The 20298-nt window shown below is 42.9% G+C and overlaps 1 protein-coding gene and 1 non-coding gene across 2 annotated transcripts; one reads left to right on the forward strand and one right to left on the reverse strand.

Annotated features, from left to right (window-relative positions):
• Positions 1-8576: 8576 nt before the first annotated feature.
• Positions 8577-11504, reverse strand: LOC109868713 (uncharacterized). The gene is made up of 3 exons (XR_004204949.1): positions 11016-11504; positions 10044-10183; positions 8577-9806 (listed from the first exon to the last, which is right to left on the reverse strand). It is a non-coding gene; the product is annotated as an uncharacterized LOC109868713 (transcript).
• A 13-nt stretch (positions 11505-11517) lies between these two features.
• Positions 11518-18801, forward strand: LOC109868766 (uncharacterized). The gene is made up of 9 exons (XM_031802332.1): positions 11518-11732; positions 12191-12369; positions 13499-13603; positions 13754-13903; positions 14094-14333; positions 15815-16190; positions 16405-16646; positions 17008-17183; positions 17458-18801. Exons 1-9 carry the CDS (start codon positions 11612-11614, stop codon positions 18338-18340), a joined length of 2472 nt encoding a protein of 823 aa, XP_031658192.1. The 5' UTR covers positions 11518-11611; the 3' UTR covers positions 18341-18801.
• Positions 18802-20298: the final 1497 nt, after the last annotated feature.

Raw genomic sequence — 20298 nt, forward strand, 5'->3', positions numbered from 1 at the left:
AAAAAAAATATATATATATATATATATTTAATGACCCTTCTAACTAACCCTACACTCATTAAAACCCATCACCTTATTCCACTACTTTAACCCTGCCTTATCCTACCCCAGGCCAACGACCCGAGAGGACGGGACACTACAACTCAACACAACCCTGTAACTCTTCTGAAATCTAATCTCATACCCCCAAGTACTTCTCTGCAGCTGCCACCACAACATCTATTTTCTATGACTTACGTGTCATCTCTGCAGTACAGCAGATAACAATGGCTATGAATGCTAAGCCAAACTCACTGAAACATATATCACTCATTGGCCTATCCCTCTGTTCTGGCAAAGATCTACTATTCTCAGGGATCCTCTCAGAATCCCTCACCCTTGATCCACCCTCCACTTCCTCTGCATACAACATCTTCTTCACTACAATGACCCTGGCCACCTCAACCTGCTTCTCTCGCACCAGACACCTCCACTCAGGGTTACCTTCACCGACTCAATGGCACCCACCATCTTTTCCACCCAACTTGAAACCGACCATGGATCAGACAAAAGGCCTGGTTCCACCTTCTTCAAAAATCTTACTCCCACTGAACCAATCGTATCTTTATCATAGCCATGCCCATCAATGGAAGGCTTGGGCTCCAAGCTCCTCACAACACCTTCTACCCCTTCCATTTCACCTCCAGAACTCAAACTGGTGTCCGGCCCACTCTGTTTCAACTTGATACCAATCTTCCTCGACATTCCCTCTCCCTTCTCATTGCTATCTTCAACAGATACAAACCCATCCTCTGCCTCCCTCAGTCTTTTCAACCTGCTCTCTTTCCATCCAATCCTCCTCCCTTAAACAATTACCTGACTCCTGAAAATATTCAACTTTTCCAAGTCAAAATATTTTTTTAGCCTCCTTGAGGGACATGCTAAGCCCTGTACTCCCTCCACTTCAAACTCCTGTGTCACCAGAACAGATGCAGTTGGGAGCACTTGTTTTTAAGTCATCAACCTCAACAACAGATTGTGCATTATAGACAGTGTTAATGTGCATCCATAGTATATAGTGAACAGTACTGTGTATAATGTAGCAGATGCAGGAATGCCCTCATGCAGGGACACCCCGAGATATGGGCTGCAGTTACACGCTATTGACAGAAAGACACATCAACCTCAGATAAAGCATCTGAGACAGCAGAACAGCGCTCCTCTGTCTTAGTATGTGTAGGCCATGTATCTGATGCCGTCTGTTCACAAAGAGTACGGCATGTCATACAGCCACAGTTGTAGAGCGGTCAGACTTTCTAGATGTTTAGTTCAATCCTGTGTGTTCTCTGGCCCATCTCTGATATCTTGTTGTGGATCTTGGCTATGATGGTGGGCTCCCCATTGACAGAAAATAAATATCTGCTGTGGGAAACCGTGTAGACAGTGTTAGTGTTCATGTATAGTGCAGTATAGACAGTGGTAATGTGCATCCATGTAGTGAACAGTACTGTCCATTATGTAGCATAGAGCCCATGTCGTAAGTCCAGGGTGTTCCCAGAGTGGTATACCAAGAAGCAAGCTAGATCTACCCAGGTTTTTTTTTTTATCTAGCCAGCTTCAGTTAGCTTCACATTCCAGCTCAGGCTTCATTCGTACTACGATGGTGGATTTTGCTCGTCCACCTTCCGTAAAAGGCTGTCACATGCTTCCCAGTCAAAACACTTTAAGCTTATACATTTTGTGAAGTTTTTGTTCATTTTGGTGTTCGGTAGGTTATTTTCAACTGTTCGCGTGCACCAGTTTATTTGTTGAGGCAAGTGGAAGTTTAGTAGTCAAAGTCTACACCCCTTCATCAGTGATTGGTTTACAGTAGGGGTGGGAACTATGGACGGGATTCTTCAATGAAGTGTTTGCTATCATTCACTTGAGAATTACTGCACTAAACTGATGTGTAATTGAACAACTAAGACCTCTGCAAAAACGTAAGGAATTCAATATAGATTTCTTGATGTATCTATTTTGAGGAAGTGTTTCTGGCTATATTGTTACTACAGTGGCTCAAAATAGACAAACAGTAATATTGGCTCTTTCTTCTAGTTTTTCAAGCGAAGGTCTTTAGGGAGTGTGAGCACAGAAGTTTGCATCGCCTAGCCCAGTTCTGCTTGGAGCAAACTGAACCTATATATGGGGATGTCTTTACTCCTGAAAAGTTATTGTAAATTTCATCAGGCTATTTGAAAATAGTCCAAATTAGAGCCATCTTATGGGCAAAAGTGACATATTTTATGACCTATTGTTAACTTATTTTGAGGTGCTTATCAATGCACAAGCCCCTTTTTCCCCCACTCCTATCGATCTGATTTCATTGGTCCTTAACTCGCAAATCAGACAATTCATTCAGGATATATGAGAAAGCTCAGAGTTAGCTTACCCCAGAGAAGGTTAGTTTTAGAGGATTTGTTGCCTTGGAAATGTACACAGAACAAAAATATACACACAACATGTAAAGTGTTGGTCCCATGTTTCATGAGATGAAATAAAAAATATTTTTAAATTTTTCAACCATAAGGTGCCTCGAACATCCTTTTAGAGAATTTGTAGCCATGCTGGGAGGGAGGCTGACAAGTATTTGCATATAATTATGCCTTTTTATGGGGACAAACTCATTCTGATTGACTGGGCCTGGCTGCAAGTGGGTGAGCCCTCCAAGGCCCACCCAATGGATGCACCCCTGTACAGTCATGTGAAATACATAGATTAGGGACTAATTCATTCATTTCAATTGGCCTATATATGGACTGTAACTCAGTAAATTCTTTGAAGATGCGTTGATATTGGCCTTCCGAGTGGTGCAGCGGTCTGAAGCACTGCATCTCAGTGCAAGAGGCGTCACTACAGTCCCTGGTTTGAATCCAGGCTGTGTCACATTCGGCCGTGATTGGGAGTCCCATAGGAAGACACACAATTGTAAAAATGATGTAATGTTGCAATTATACATTCATGCAGGAGGAAATACAATGATTGCACTAGTGCATATGTGTGACAGTGGTCTGCACACAGCATATTATCCCCAGAGATGCCAAACTCAGGGAAAATGTCCACCATATGATGTCACAGTGATGTCATAATGAGTGGGAGAAAAAAAACACCAGCATCAGAGACAGTGCAAAGTTTTCATACTCTGCCACATCCTGAAGAGTTACAATGTCTACCATTTGAAACTGGAATCTACATTGAATTTACAACACATAGAGTCTTTCTTATGAATACATGTCTTTCTTGTTGTCCCATAATTTTCACTTAGTAAAAATCAGTTAATGTCAGGAAGGTCTGAATTCTGCACTGGTAGTATTATTAAGAAGGTCTGCATTCTGCATAGGGAGTATTCTCAGGAAGGTCAGAATTATGCACTGGTAGTATTATTAAGAAGGTCTGCATTCTGCACTGGTAGTATTATTAAGAAGGTCTGCATTCTGCACTGGTAGTATTATTAAGAAGGTCTGCATTCTGCATAGGGAGTATTCTCAGGAAGGTCAGAATTATGCACTGGTAGTATTATTAAGAAGGTCTGCATTCTGCACTGGTAGTATTATTAAGAAGGTCTGCATTATGCACCGGTAGTATTATTAAGAAGGTCTGCATTCTGCACTGGTAGTATTATTAAGAAGGTCTGCATTCTGCACTGGTAGTATTATTAAGAAGGTCTGCATTATGCACTGGTAGTATTATTAAGAAGTTCTGCATTCTGCACTGGTAGTATTATTAAGAAGGTCTGCATTCTGCACTGGTAGTATTCTCAGGAAGGTCTGCATTCTGCACTGGTAGTATTCCCAGGAAGGTCTGCATTCTGCACTGGTAGTATTCTCAGGAAGCTCTGAATTCTGCACTGGTAGTATTTTTAAGAAGGTCTGCATTCTGCAATGGTAGTATTCTGAGGAAGGCCTGTGTTCTGCACTGGTAGTATTATTAGGAAGGTCTGCATTCTGCATTGGTAGTATTCTCAGGATGGTCTGAATTCTGCACTGGTAGTATTATTAAGAAGCTCTGCATTCTGCATTGGTAATATTCTCAGGAAGGTCTGAATTCTGCACTGGTAGTATTATTAAGAAGGTCTGCATTCTGCACTTGTAGTATTATTAAGAAGGTCTGCATTCTGCACTGGTAGTATTATTAAGAAGGTCTGCATTCTGCACTGGTAGTATTCTCAGGAAGGTCTGCATTCTGCACTGGTAGTATTCCCAGGAAGGTCTGCATTCTGCACTGGTAGTATTCTCAGGAAGGTCTGAATTCTGCACTGGTAGTATTATTTAGAAGTTCTGCAATCTGCACTGGTAGTATTCTCAGGAAGGTCTGAATTCTGCACTGGTAGTATTATTAAGAAGGTCTGCATTCTGCACTGGTAGTATTATTAAGAAGGTCTGCATTCTTCAATGGTAGTATTATTAAGAAGATCTGCATTCTGCACTGGTACTATTTTTAAGAAGGTCTGCATTCTGCAATGGTAGTATTCTGAGGAAGGCCTGTGTTCTGCAATGGTAGTATTCTTAGGAAGGTGTGCATTCTTAGAATAAAGTTGTAAAGGAATGGAAGAATTTCTGAATTGGAATGATTCCAAAAGTGTGGACCTTCCCATTTTCCTAATAGGCTAATATACAGTAATAAAACGTGTTTTCTCTATGATATTTATTACCCATACACATGTAATTGTTTTAAGATAGTAATAACAATAACCATCAAGCTATTAAGTAATAAAAGTGTGTCTGTCATCATACAGATTGGGGTGGATAAAGGGGTGATCAAGCAGCGCTCCACCTCCTCCATTATTTGTCCCGTCTCCCCGACACTGCCAGCTTTCCCCTGGTACAACCACCACAGGTACCTCGCCAACAGCCAATCGGAGCCTGACCAGCATGCTGCCGGCACCCAGAAGGACCCACCTAAGAAACACTCAATCTTTCCCCCTCTGGACACACAGAGCTGCAACTCCCCTGATAAATGGCCTCATTCTCCGTCCAAGACGTCACACCCACACGCTTCACACCGATTTGCTGTCCCATCCCACCTCCTGGCTTCCGGCCCTCCTGCCCGGATGAGACAGACCCATCCGCAGGTCCACCCCAGGTCCCCATTGACTGGCCAGGCAAAGGTCAAGGATGAGGTTAAGAGGCCAGAGACTGCATCGTCTGAGGAATTTTCTGAGGAAGTTCAACGGAGAGGAGCAGAAATTGCAAACATGTATAAAGCACAGCTGAAAGAGAGGATGGCCCAAAAGAGAAAGGAAGAGATTCTGAAGAAAATGGCACACAACGATGACAAGAACGATGACACTGAGGCCTCCTGCTCCTCTGCAGTAAAACGATCTAATACCCCTGCCACAGCCCCCGAGCGCCCGGCCACGCCAGTGGCCGCCCGAGAGGACACTCAGGGGGACACCCAGCAGGACCTGGCAGAGGTTGTGAATGTGCTCAAGAGGCAATCATCTGATCTATACCTGCCTGACGACGTTTGTGAGGAGTCACTCACATGGAAATCCATTTACGAGGAGCTGTGCCCGCTCGCTCACAGAGTGAACACAGAAGCTGACTACATCAAGGCGCTCCGCGTCATCACTGAGAATGCTGTGACTCCCTCGTGCTCGTCTGAGGATGATGTGTCTCAGAGTGTGAGTGAGGACACAAGTCAGGAGGGGAGTAGTGAAAGTGAGGAGAGCATGAGTGGACAACAGCAGAGATGTCTACACAGGGATCCTTATGGTAAGAGGGACAGGAAGGAGATTGATAGTGGTAAAATGGAAGGGAGATTTGCAACCGCCAATGCAATGTCTATGATGGCGAGCCGAGGGATAGAAGAACTTAATGCCATGAGCTACGCAGACAGGATCAAATATTTCAAGTATGAGGCTAAGAGAAATGAAGAGATGATGAAGATTGAAAGGAGGAAGGAAAAAGCCAGGGACGAAGAGCTCAAAAAGTGGGAAAAGAGGCAGAAGAAATTGAATGAGGAGGAAAGGAAAAGGACAGAAAATATAGAAAAAAAACAAGTTAGAGGAGCAGAGGAAAAGGGAGAAGGCAGAGATGAAACTAAAGATCGAACATGAGAAAAAGAGACAAGAGCAAGAGAAAAAGCGAGAGAAAAAAGAAAGAAAGCAGCAGGAGATGCAACAGAAGGCCCGTGCAAAAGAAGAGAAAAAGAGGGCAGAGGAAGAGAAAAAGATGGAGAAACAGAGGATGGAGGAGGAGAGGAACAGGGAAAAGGAGAGAATGAAGGTGTTGGAGATGCAGCAAAAGGCACGAGAGAAAGAAGAGAAGAGGAGGAAAGAGGAACAGAAAAGGAGATTGAAGATACAGCAGGAACAAGAGAAGGAGGAACAGAAAAGGCAGACAAGGATACGGGACGAGGATAAGAAGAGAGCAGAGCTTCAAAGAATAAAAGATCACGAGGCCAGGTTCAAGATGGAGATGGAGAAACTGTATGAGAGAGAAGAGAGGAATGCACAGATTGAAAGAGAAAAGAGACGTGCGCTGTGTCAGAAAAAAGGACAGACACAGAGAGCAAAACAGGTGGTGGCATACGAGGTCACAGCGTCTACATCTGACGCCTCTGTGCGGAGGGAAGAGAGGGAGCAGCGTCCAGAGACCGCTCACGCACAGTCTGCAAAGAGGAGAACAAGGAAGAAGCAGAAGAAAGCGGCGGACGAGGCATCGACAACTTTTCAGTAGATGACAAAAGAAAGGGAGCAGACAAAAGAAGAAATGTACAAGTCAATGCTCCTAGGTATGTTGATAGATGTAAATAAACAACAACAAATTAGGTTTTTTAAAGAGAAAAAAACAAACAAAAAACGAGAAAATAAGCAAAAGGAGGAACAAATTATAAGGAAGCCAGGCATGAGGGTGAAGAGGAGGAAACATGAGAGAGGAGGAAGAGAGACCAGAGTGGTTTATCAGGAGGGAAGTAGGAGATATAGAATTCAAGTTCTGATGGACAGAATCAGGAAGGACCATGGGATAAAAGGTCAAGTTAAAGTTGCTTTGGCTTCCTTTTGTCCTCTTTCTAAGCCTGTTCAAGTCTGAGATAGATGAAAAGAGCAGCCAAAGAAACAGATCTGTTGAAGCATCAATTGGAAAGGATGGGAGGGTTGGAGGAGGAGCACAGCTGGATGACTACATTAGGTAAGTGTTTACTATCAAAGCCTGTTCTCTGTAGACAACTGTATTAGTGTTGATAGAAGTGCATTTATGCAACGTCTTTCAACTACACTTCAACACTAATTCCTGATCTCATGTGATTATTCACCTCAAGTGAGTGGGCTTTCAGATGTGTTTTTCCTGAAACAGATTGTGGCATATGAGGTCTCTTTATCTGTTGAAGCATCAATAGAAAAGGATGAAAGGGAGGGAGGCAGGAAGAGGAAAACACAGAAGAGCAGATGAGGTAAGTGCTTGGGCTTGTGATGAGAGGATAGGGGCTCCAGAACTGGGGCTCATGATTGAACATTTTCAGACTAATGTATTACTGTGAATCCCATTCGTTCAATGACTGTTCGACTAATTCCTGACGGGATAATTGTTATACAGGAGCACTCTATGTTCTGCTTCCATGTGGATTGACAGCTTTGCTTTCATGTGCTGCTGGAGGACACCATGGAGGAAGAGGGAGAGGGTCTATGATAGGCAGTTTGCCATGGCCCTAAATGGGCCTTTGGATGTTAATTCTTCATGCTTTATATCATACAACTTTACAATAAAAATGAATTGTAAGCATCAGCCTCTTCTGTTTGAGTGTGATCAGTGCAGTAGTAGTAAGATTTGTGTAAACCCAAGGAATATTCTGGCAGTAGTGTTCAGTTGGTATAAGAAATTGATAAGAAATGATCAACATCTTATGAAAACAATATGGAGATAGAAATATCAAAAGAAGTGTTCCATAGCAATTTTTCCCCTCATAGAGAACGATGTCCTTGTTGTGTGCACACACACCCACACCCACAGAGAGTTAGTCATGATTTCCCTGAGTCATCAGACTCTGGTGAAGATTTCTTTGCATCTTGAGCAGTCTGTGTTGTATCCTTGCCGGACTCATCTATAACAATCTCGAAGGCCGCCTCTTCTTCTACCCTCTTCACTTTCTCCCCTTTCGCTGCAAGGATTTCCTCAATGTTCCTGTAGGAAAAATAACTAACATGAATAATAAAAAATAATGATTCAGGAATAATACTCATCTTAAGGAGGCTACACACTTCATGCAAACAGAGCAAAGGAGCATCGTATATAGTTTGGTCCAAATCTCAAGTACCCAGAACTGTGTGAGAAAATGATGCTGCATTTGCGTGAAGTGTGTAGGGCCCTTTAGTCCACACAAACGTTACAACCTATTAAAACGGGATTCACTTCTGATTCACTATGACTGCAGTTCCATTTCTCTTCTGTGCATATCACTATCAATAGGGATAATACATATCCTTGTAACACAGTCGTGGCCAAAGGTTTTGAGAATGACACAAATATTAATTTCCACAAAGTTTGCTGCTTCAGTGTCTTTAGATATTTTTGTCAGATGTTACTATGGAATACTGAAGTATAATTACAAGCATTTCATAAGTGTCAAATACTTTTATTGACAATTACATGAAGTTGATGCAATGAGTCAATATTTGCAGTGTTAACCCTTATTTTTCAAGACCTCTGCAATCCGCCCTGGCATGCTGTCAATTAACTTCTGGGCCACATCCTGACTGATGGCAGCCCATTCTTGCATAATCAATGCTCAGAGTTTGTCAGAATTTGTGTTTTTTTGTTTGTCCATCCGCCTCTTGAGGATTGACCACAAGTTCTAAATGGGATTAAAGTCTGGGGAGTTTCCTGGCCATGGACCCAAAATATCGATGTTTTGTTCCCCGAGCCACTTAGTTATCACTTTTGCCTTATGGCAAGGTGCTCCATCATGCTGGAAAAGGCATTGGTCGTCAGCAAACTGTTCCTAGATGGTTGGGAGAAGTTGCTCTCGGAGGATGTGTTGGTACCATTCTTTATTCATGGCTGTGCTCTTAGGCAAAATTGTGAGTGAGCCCACTCCCTTGGCTGAGAAGCAACCCCACACATTAATGGCCTCAGGATGCTTTAGTGTTGGCATGACACAGGACTGATGGTAGCGCTCACCTTGTCTTCTCCGGACAAGCTTTTTTCCGTATTCCCCAAACAATCGGAAAGGGGATTGATCAGAGAAAATGACTTTACCCCAGTTCTCAGCAGTCCACTTCCTGTACCTTTTTAAGAATATTAGTCTGTCCCTGATGTTTTTCCTGGAGAGAAGTGGCTTCTTTGCTGCCCTCCTTGACACCAGACCATCCTCCAAAAGTCCTTGCTTCACTGTGCGTGAAGATGCACGCACACCTGCCTGCTGCCATTCCTGAGCAAGCTCTGTACTGGTGGTGCCCCGATCCCACAGCTGAATCAACTTTAGGAGACGGTCCAGAGGCTTGCTGGACTTTCTCTGGGGGCCCTGAAGCCTTCTTCACAACAATTGAACTGCTCTCCTTGAAGTTCTTGATGATCCGATAAATGGTTGATCTTACTGGCAGCAATATCCTTGCCTGTGAAGCCCTTTTTGTGCAAAGCAATGATGACAGCACGTGTTTCCTTGCAGGTAACCATGGTCAACAAAGGAAGAACAATGATTCCAAGCACCACCCTCCTTTTGAAGCTTCCAGTCTGTTATTCGAACTCAATCAGCACGACAGAGTGATCGCCAGCTTTGTCCTCTTCAACACTCCCACCCGTGTTAACGAGAGAATCACTGACATGTCAACTGGTCCTTTTGTGGCAGGGCTGAAATGCAAGTGGAAATGTTTTTGGGGGATTCAGTTCATTTGCATGGCAAAGAGGGACTTTGCAATTAATCTGATCACTCGCCATAACATTCTGGAGTATATGCAAATTGCCATCATACAAACTGAGGCAGCAGACTTTGTGAAAAATAATATGTGTCATTCTCAAAACCTTTGGCCACAACTGTAGAATGCATGCATGTCAAATGTTCAGACCTATATTAACTTGGCTACCAACCTCTTTCCCTTCAGATCAGAGAACCAACCCAAGTTGTCAGCAATAATGTGGTGTTTTTCACATCCTGGGCAGGTCACTAGGACAACACCTTTATGATAGGCTACCTTGGATATCCTCTTCGTTGACCTGGTTGAGCACACCTGCATACAGATAATTTACAGTCAAATAATGATACAGTTCATTAGAAGAGTCAGGGTGAATCTGTACTTTATAAAACTATCCATATAATCGTATTCATTATTATCTAAAAGGCTAAACTGATCTTTTCAGTTTGCTGCAGCAAGAGACAGAAACAAGCTGCAAATAAACACTCAACCTGGACAGTTTGATCTCAATCTCTTCATTCAAAGACTCAATCATGGACACTTACTGACAGTTGTGGCTTCTTCGCGTGATGTATTGTTATTGTGATGTATTTTTTGTCCTATATGTATATATATATACTGTAATGAAACAGGCAGGATGCAGGTCTCGAACAATTGACCTTCTAACCCGAAGTCCATCACGCTATCGTCCAGCACGCTCGTGCGGCAGAGTCGATTTCCGCGCTTAAAAACCCAGGGTCGTTACAATATATATAAACACATAAATATAGGACAAAACACACATCACAACAACAATACATGTACATTTTCATATATATATATTATATATATATATATATATATATATAATATATATATATATATATATATATATTATTTTTTATCCCAGCAGAAGGTATTTTGCCTTTTGGTAGGCTGTCATTGTAAATAAGAATGTGTTCTTAACTGACTTGCCTAGTTAAATAAAAATAAATACAAAATAAAAATTCATCACACTCCTACTCTGAGATGTTTTGTGGATACGGGCCCTGAGTACCAGTGTTTTTATCACCTCACCAACCAAATCTTTATTGCCAAATCATGCTACGACTGTCACTGTAGAAACATGATGTAAAATCTATCTTCCATTTAAAATCTCATCCATTACCTTGCATGTGTAAACCAAGTGGTAATGCGTTGAATGAATCTTCCCAATAGAATCGATGCAGACGTGTGTTGTGGTAGAGAATTGGTTATGTAGAGGTACGTCTCTTCGATACTGCCTGAAAGCAACTGGCAAAATCGGCCCACTGCTGTGTCTTGACTGTGAAGAGGACCATTGACTGGTCCCTGATGCAAGCGGTCTTGTCCTTGATAACTGAGTCCATGATCTCGAGAAAGTATAACTTGTATGCCAAAATATACGATTCGAAACCCGGATTGTATTCTGTTGAAACATTGAGGAAAATTGCTACGAAAATATTTTAAATTCGGTACCGTCAAGCGTGTTGTCCTCAATGTGATTGAGTCGCAATCTAATGACGTGTAAGAAAATGGTTGATTGGTTTCGAATAGAAGCCAATCGTTTGTTTCCATTTTAGTGACGGCACTGGCGTTACACCAATGAGAAACCACCATTTTAAGAAGGCGGGTCTATTGATCCGCACGTGAACCAATTAAATAATCGCAAACATTACTGCTTTAGTTTAGCTAGCGACATTTTTTTGAATGTTTATATGTATTGGTAGCAGATTATAAATAAAAATGAGCGACGAAGCTGTATTTGAAACAATTGAAGAGGTCAATAAGCATATCTCACACGTGGAAGAGTCAACCTGTGTGAAATATATTTCTTACCGTGTGGACAAGCGATTCAATGACCAAGGTAAACTAGCTCTCGACATTAGCCAAAGAGTGTGCCTGTAGGAAACGTGCATTGATCAAGCTGCAGAATGTGCAAACAATCACCAGAGTAACATGGCTATGTTTCAGCAGTTCCATACTATATAGTTACCTACATTGATTGATTAATATTCTTATGTAGTGATGTAACCTCCACAAACTACTGGTGTATTCATTAGTCGGATTCGATTGCAAACGTTTTTGTGTTGCATTTTGCAACGGAAACAGTTTACTCCAAACATAAAACGCTTTGCAACGAAAACGTAGTTTTCTATTGGACACATTCAGGTAAGTCCCTCCCCGTTTTAGTTCTGTTTGGTTCCTAGAAAGTAAACGGCTTCCGTTGACAAAACGTTTTGCAACAGAAAATATTTTTCTACAAATCAGACTAAGAAATACACCTCTGGACTCATGGCTCTTTCAATGTGTTCTGCTAAATAGGTTGGAAACCACAGGACCACAAGAACCGGTTATACTGGGAATGGAAGTACGGCAAGGGTACTCCCTGTATCCCCTTTGACAGAGTACCCTTCATGTTCATCGGACACAAACTGATGGGATGCCACAGGGGCCGGGCAAAGTGTGGATTCAAGAAGAGGCAGGAACTTGAGGATCAAAGGGTGCTACTATCTATGATATTCTGAAATGGTTAAAGTGTTCCATGTAGCTAGAGATTGTTACACCAGATAATGTGATGAACACAATATTTTTGGTATCCATTACTGGGAGTTACAGGTTAGATACCGTTTGGTGTAGCACAGAGAATTTTCCACCAATGCTGTCTAGATCCTTAAATCTTTGGTTATATCACATTATCAGGTGTAACAATCTGTAGCTAGGATGTATTTTGCATCTAGACCTAAATCGAATTCATTAGGGCACTATGGAAAAGCGTTAAAAAACACTGAAAATGTAAAGGAGCTTTTCTTATTGGAGTAAAGGTTGTCCCTCCCTATTTAATTACATTTTCTTCCATATGGAGCCTAATGAATACGACCCTGGTTCCATCAAAGCTTCAAGGTAGTTAAGGTTCACAACCAATCTCAACAATTCCATTCTTACCTACCACTCATTTTCTCAAATCCTCAAAAAGTTCTACAGCTGCACCATTGAGAGCATCTGGGTGCATCACAGCTTGGTATGGCATCAGCTTTGTATCTGACCGCAAGGCGCTACAGAGGGTAGTGCGTACGGCCCAGTACATCACTGTAGCAGTGCTACCTACCATCCAGGACCTCTATACCAGGCAGTGTCAGAAGAAGCCCCTAAAAATTATCAGACTCCAGCCACCCATGCCATAGACTGTTCTCTCTGCTACAGCACGGCAAGCGGTACCGATGCAACAAGTCTTGAACCAACAGGACCCTGAACCGCATCTACCCCCAAGCCTTAAGACTGCTAAATAGTTCATCAAATAGCTACCCGGACCATCTGCATTGACCCTTTTTGCACTAACTCCTTTGACTCATCACATACGCTGATGCTACTGTTTATTATCTATCCTGTTGCCTAGTTACTTTACCTCTACCTAAATGTACATATCTACCTCAATAACCTCGTACCCTTGCACATCGACACAGTACAGGTACACCGTGTATATAGCAAAGTTATTGTTACTCATTGTGTATTCATTCCTTATTGTTTTTCTGTTATTTTACTTTTTTGTTGGGAAGGGCCTGTAAGCATGTCGCTGTTGGTTTACACCAGTTGTTTACATGTGACAATTAACATTTAATTTTGATATTTCAGGAAAAAGATGGCAAGGAAAAAAGAAACCTGTTGCTGAAAACCAAGAAAGTAGCATGCCCTGCTGTGTTCACAATCAGCCGCATTGTGAAGTTCCCTGGATTCAAGGTACGGGTGAAACTGTGTTTATGTTTATATATGTGTATTATGTAACTCCAGTGACCGTGCACCACAGTCAACATTAGAATGCACATCAGACTAATATACATAATTATATCTGTGTGTGTGTGTGTGTGCGCTCGCTCCATACTGCATCAGTTGGAGAAGGACACATCACGGTTGAGGAGGGTCATGTCTATTTCCATCAAACAAGCTCTCCAGACAGACCCAGCCTCGGTGCAGTGGAAGATACAGTATTTCCTCAAAATACCCAGTGTCACTGACCACAAGGGCCATCCTATTGGAAAGGTATTACTATGTTATTACTATACTATGACCATGGGATCTATTGCATTGGACTCTTTAGGCTACATAACTAGTGTCTGTATGCCTGTATGTCTGTTCGGTACACAGATGTAATAAAACCTTGACCTCTTGAAATTAGGGGTATTTTCTCCCTACTTAAAAAAAAAAAGCCACTCTCTCCTCGTTGCCTCAGGGTGCAGATCAGATGGACGACAGGGTCAAAGGTTACATCCGAGCGTTGGTGCAGCAGGGGGTGAGGAAGGTGAAGGAGGTAAAGAACCAGATGGTCCAGTACGTGCGGACGGAGCTGTTCCAAGACACGACCCCGCCGCCGCTGAGGCGCTTCTTCCCTACAGAGAAAACCATCCATGCCGTCATGGCTCAGGTCATCGCGGAGGAACACTACAGCAAAATAGACCTGGTCAACCTGCTGGTGAGAAGGCTGTGCTGCACTATCATTCCCACCTATTCATCAGATATTTGGATTGTCTTCTGAGATAAGGCCATTGGGGCTGGTAGTGTTAGGTGTATGTTTTCACTGCAATTTATGAACAGTTTGTATGCATGTCACCCACCCTCTTTGAAACACTTGTTTAAAGGGGCATTTTACTCTATTGTTTCATTAGTTTTTTTGATATAGTCCCAAAACATTCTGCATGTCAACATTCATGCTTTCAGTATATATTGCTTTCAGTCTCCTGATGCCCAAAATCAAGCAAGTGAATATGTTGGGTAAGGATAAACCGACAGTTGTGCTGAGCACATGAGGCATTCATACGTTATATTCTTCTAGAATCAATGGGTAAATATCAAGAATTTAAATGACAATTGAATAGCTTCCCAAATCCCAGTCCGTAGCTTTCAGTTTGGATGATTGTGTGTCAGTGCCTGTTTCTGTGCATGATAGAAAGAGACTTGACAAGCCTTTATTATACAATTCAGGAACGCACATGCAGAGTTTTCCACGGATTCAAGAAAAATGAAAATTCATAACATCTTTGTGGTGCGTTATCCTTACATGGGAAGAGCAGAAAGCCACTGAAAATGTTTGTCATCAGCCCAGATCCTGGAGTCTTTCCAGAGACTCCTTTTTCCACCAACAAAGGTTGTGTTTACTAATTGATCTTTACACATCAGATCTTTTTCAGAACTGATCTGATTGGTCAAAAGACCAATTAGTGAAAAAAAGACCCGAACTTGGCTGCCTGTCTAAACGCAGTCACTGAATTGGATACATAGTCATTGCCTCCATTGCGATTGTATTTATATTTTAGTAATTTAGCAGACGCTCTCATCCAGAGTGACTTACATGAGCAATTAGGGTAAAGTGCCTTGCTCAAAGGGCACAGACAGATTTTTCACCTAGTCGGCTGATTCTAACCGGCAACCTTTCTATTACTGGCCCAACGCTCTTAACCGCTAGGCTACCTGCCACCTTACTTGTTGACAGTAGATGCTGGCCATTATTATGTAAATCTACAACAACAACTGGGTTGAGTGATGTCATGCTCTCGGACCCCACCACTCTCTCCCTGAGCCCATTCCCCAAACAGACAGAACAGCAACACCAGCAGAGCTAAAGCACCCCTCATTCTGGAACTGCTTTTTAGAAAGTATGTAGTCTGAAACTTCTACACACTTGGTGTGGTGAATTAATACATGTGTGTGATGTAACAGAGCACAGATAAATATTACTCCATGACACGTCATTGGGGTTGTTTAAGTTCATGGGAATATCACTGCTGTGGTTTAGAATAAGACAGACATGTTATAGCAAAAGTCAAGGTGCGCACAACCATATATAAAGCTCACGCTGGCACAAAAAGGAGTTTGGTTAGCACTGAAATAATTGAAAGGACGCAAAAGTTTCACCTCAGCTATTAATCATAACCACCCCCCCCCCCCTCCTCTTAGACCTTGGCAGAGAATTGGAAGGCAGAAGCTCCTAGAATCAACTTCCTGCTTAGGGTTCAATCAGAGAGCGAGAACCTGTTGCTCTGCTACCAGACGGACTGGCAGCGGCAGTTGCTTCGGCAGTATGGCATGGAGGTGTGCTTCCTGGACGCGGCCTATAAGAGGACGCGCTTCCCCCTGCCACTCTTCTTCCTGTGCGTGCGCACCAATGTGAGCGTGGCGCCGGTGGGCCTGTTTGTCGTGCAGTCGAGGAGCGCCGAAGCCTTGGGGGATGCGCTGGGGGTGTTCAGGCAGTGGAACCGGGGCTGGAGCCCAGCCTACATCCTCACTGAACACTGCCCTGTGGAGATGAAGGCGGTGGAGGCAGCATTCACAGGTGAACAGTGGTGAGGTTTTAATGTTAGCTATGAGGTGGGAAAAGCAAGTTCGCTTCATAATGTGCTCTCAGCACTGTTGGCTGTGAGTTTCAGGATTTTCTTTTGAAAAGACCTGTTGGTCAAGAAAATGTTTAATCTGTTACAAACTCTAAATACTAGAACATTAGGTGGTTAGAGTTAGCTAATTACGGACTGTTTCCATTCCAATCTCAGGTGCTCAGGCAGTCTTCAGCGATCACCTGCGGGAGAGGACCTGGACCAAGTGGCTGAGCAACCGGTCCCGAGCCATCACCAACCAGGAGGGGATCTTTGATATGATGAAGGCCATCGCTGGTGCCCTTACCAGAGAGCAACACCAGGGGGCAGTAGAACTACTACAGCAGAGCCCCATCTGGTTGGAAAAGAGACAACTTTTCAAGAACTGGTTCACTAACAAGTGGCTGTCAGAGGAGAAGGTTTGTAGTGCACATGTCAATTACTGAAATCATAGGGGCAATGGGGTCAGGTCCTGGACCAGCTGTGTCATAACCTGCGTATTAATGAAGGTCAGGGTGGTTAGACAGAAAGCAGATCTCAGACCTGTGCTTAGAGGTGCTTTCATCCTGAAGCAGACAGCATGTTTAAACCACACCTACTGTATGTAGACAATCTGTAGAAGTAGCAGTAGCAAGTGTGTTATGTTTTTGCTAGCTGAATCCGTGATACAGTATCTAGCTATAGATCCATAATATGCTAGCTATAGGTCCATAATGTGCATCCTAGTCTAATGATGGCGCATACAGAGTTAGCTACATGCTCTTGTTTTTGTTCATTCAGAGATGGGCGAACGCTGTGAGGGTTGATATTGTCAACTTTGTGTCTATGGTGAACGGAGGTCTGGAAATGCAGAGCGACTTTTTCACACATAATAACATGAAGGTCCATAAAAAAGACACCCTGAGCCAAATGCTGCAGTTTCTTGTTGACGACTACTTCCCACAGATGCACCAAAGGTAAGTTCGTATTAGAATAGGATTCAATGTCATTTAGAATAGTATTCGCTGTCAAAAGTGGTCTTCTGTTGAGATATCTGCAAAATTTATGGAAGATAAACACCATATAATTTACAGTGCTTATCTTCTGCATTGGGGTTAAGATGTAGGCTGTGGACTCATCTTGACATTTTGACTACCTTTGTAAACTTTTATTTTGGAGTGTAATTCCCCTTTAATGTAAGTGTTTTGATGTCTGGTCAGTCTAAACCTGCTACACTCCCTGAATCTCCAGGTACATAGACCTCAACAGCCAGTCCTCTGCCGAGTACAACCTCAACCCCACTGTGCTTCCGTTCCTGTGGCATCGCCCTTGGAGTGTGGTGGCCCTGGTGATGGACAACATGTCTGCGGCCCTGCAAGACCCCGACATCGTGGTGGAGCAGGCCAGCGACGCCGCCGACGGCACTTTCCGGGTGAAGAGTCGGGCAGAGACCACGGCAGCGCGGTCCTACGCGGTCAGCTTCGGTTCAGAGTCCACCTGGCCCTCCTGTGAGTGTGAGGTGTGGAGGGACCAGCGCCTGCCCTGTGAACACTTCTGTCACGTCTTCAGGTCTGAGCCTAACTGGACCTGGGAGCACCTGTGTCCCAAATACAGGGACCACCCTCTGCTCACGCTTCATTCACAGACCACTCACACAACAGAGGAGATGGAGGAAGCCCTCAATGGTCTAATGCATCTCTCCCCAGCTTCCCCAGTCTCTCTTCAGTGGGATGGGCCTGAAGAAACAGTGCCACTGGTGCAAACTCCTCAAACTCCACAGTTACAACTGCATAGCATACAAACACAGTGGGTGGCCCCACAGGCTTCACAGGGCCTGCGGGAGAGGGAGGAACTGCAAAAGGAGGAACTGCAGAGGGAGTGTGTGGCCAAACTCAAATCCATCATGGAGAATGTGAGCGGGATCAACGACATTGACCACCTACAGGAGCTCAGGCAGAAACTGGACGTTCTCCAGGCTCAGAGTGAGGCCATGCTGGTTCAGAAGGACGCTAGCGTCAAAACAGTTACCACCCCCACGGGGAAGAGAAAAAGGGCAGGGATGGAGATTATCGTGGCCATGCCCAAACGCATCAAAGTGCTCTCCCGGGTTGATGTAGAAAATGTTCAGAAATAGCTTTTTTCTAAAAAGGGAAAATAAAGAATGTTCAGTATTAAAAGGCAACTCTGCCACATTTAACTTGTGGGTTGTTTTTATGTAGTATTTAGTGTTGTCCTACACAATTTGTATACTTTTTAAAATGTAATGTCTATTGCCTCTCTATGTGATGAGCAAAACTGGAAATTGCTTGTCTGACGTTTTTAAGTAAGATCCCTGAGATGACTAATAAAATAATAGTCAGTCATTTATTCGTCTATATAACCCCCATGTAGTGTTCTGATCATGAACTCCCTGCTATATGTAACTCTGGTTGTCTTCATCTAACAAAGGTCTCTTTGTTAGGATGTGGTGACATTGTATCCAGTTCTGGGTCAGCTTGATTTAAGGCACTGCGCAGGGTCACAAATCTTCCCATAACAAATTAATAAATCAGTTACTGCATAGTGGTTTGGAAGTTAAGGTAATTTATTTTGTGATCGGATAATACGCACATTAGCTTGCTTAACCTGATGAGTAACTGGCATCAATTATTATTTCATTATCATTATTTCAGCTTTCCAGGGACTCACCTGATTTTGTGATGGGCGTATAAGTGCACATCATTTCGACGTTACAAAATTGTATGGATTGACCTCAAACGCTTCTACTATATGGGCAGTGGTTCCCAATAGTTTAGCTAGCTAGCTGTGCCCAGATACCGCATAGTGTGAATACAGCCAGACAATTATTCGCCAATCGAAATCCCGATCACACTTGTAGGCGATGTCATGGCAACGTTTGCAAGCTAAACTCGTAGAAACCAATACAAACCCTGGCCGATCGTCCATATTGGCACTCCGTAGTAGGAGCAGTCCTCCATAGGAATGAATGGAATTCTACAGTATTTCAATTACATGTTTCAAGGACAAAATCACATGTATTTCGTTGTTGTAATGGGGACAGTGACATTGGTAATCTCTAAAAGTTAAAAGTTTGGGATCACTTAAATGTCCTTGTTTTTGAAAAAAAACACTTTTGTCCATTAAAATATCAAATTGATCAGAAATACAATGTAGACATTGTTAATGTTGTAAATGACTATTGTAGCTGGAAACGGCAGATTTATGGAATATCTACGTAGGCGTACAAAGGCCCATTATCAGCAACCATCACTCCTGTGTTCCAATGGCATGTTGTGTTAGCTAATCCAAGTTTCTCATTTTAAAAGGCTATTCTTGTTCTGAGAAATTAAGGCTATTCCACGTGAGAAATTGCCAAGAAACTGAAGATCTTGTAATACTTCCTTCACAGAATAGCGCAAACTGGCCCTAACCAGAATAGAAAGAGTGGGAGGCCCTGGTGCACAACTGAGCAAGAGGACAAGTATATTATTGTCTAGGTTGAGAAACAGATGCCTCACAAGTCCTCAACTGGCAGCTTCATTAAATAGTACCCGCAAAACACCAGTCTCAACATCAACAGTAAAGAGGCGACTCCGGGATGCTGGCCATCTAGGCAGAGTTGCAAAGAAAAATCCATATCTCAGACTTGCCAATAAAAAGAAAAGATTAAGATGGGCAAAAGAACACAGACACTGGACAGAGGAAGATTGGACAAAGGTTTTACGGAAAGACTAATCTAAGTATGAGGTGTTTGGATGACAAAGAACATTTGTGAGACAATGAAAGGATGCTGGAAGAGTGCTTGACGCCATCTGTCAAGCATGGTGGAGGCAATGTCATGGTCTGGGGGTGCTTTGGTGGTGGAAAAGTGGGAGATTTGTACAGGGTAAAAAGGATCTTGAAGATGGAGGGCTATCACTACATTTTGCAACTGTCCCATAGGGCGGAGCATTGTAAATAAGAATTTGTTCTTAACCGACTTGCCTAGTTAAACAAAAGGTACCATTTACTACAACTTTTTATTTATTTTTTAAATCAAAGATATATATAAATCTTTGGTGGAAAGCATAGAGATAAATAGAACTCAGCTTT

This window comes from Oncorhynchus kisutch, linkage group LG23 (assembly GCF_002021735.2).
Source record: "Oncorhynchus kisutch isolate 150728-3 linkage group LG23, Okis_V2, whole genome shotgun sequence".
In the NCBI taxonomy this organism is placed as follows: domain Eukaryota; kingdom Metazoa; phylum Chordata; class Actinopteri; order Salmoniformes; family Salmonidae; genus Oncorhynchus; species Oncorhynchus kisutch.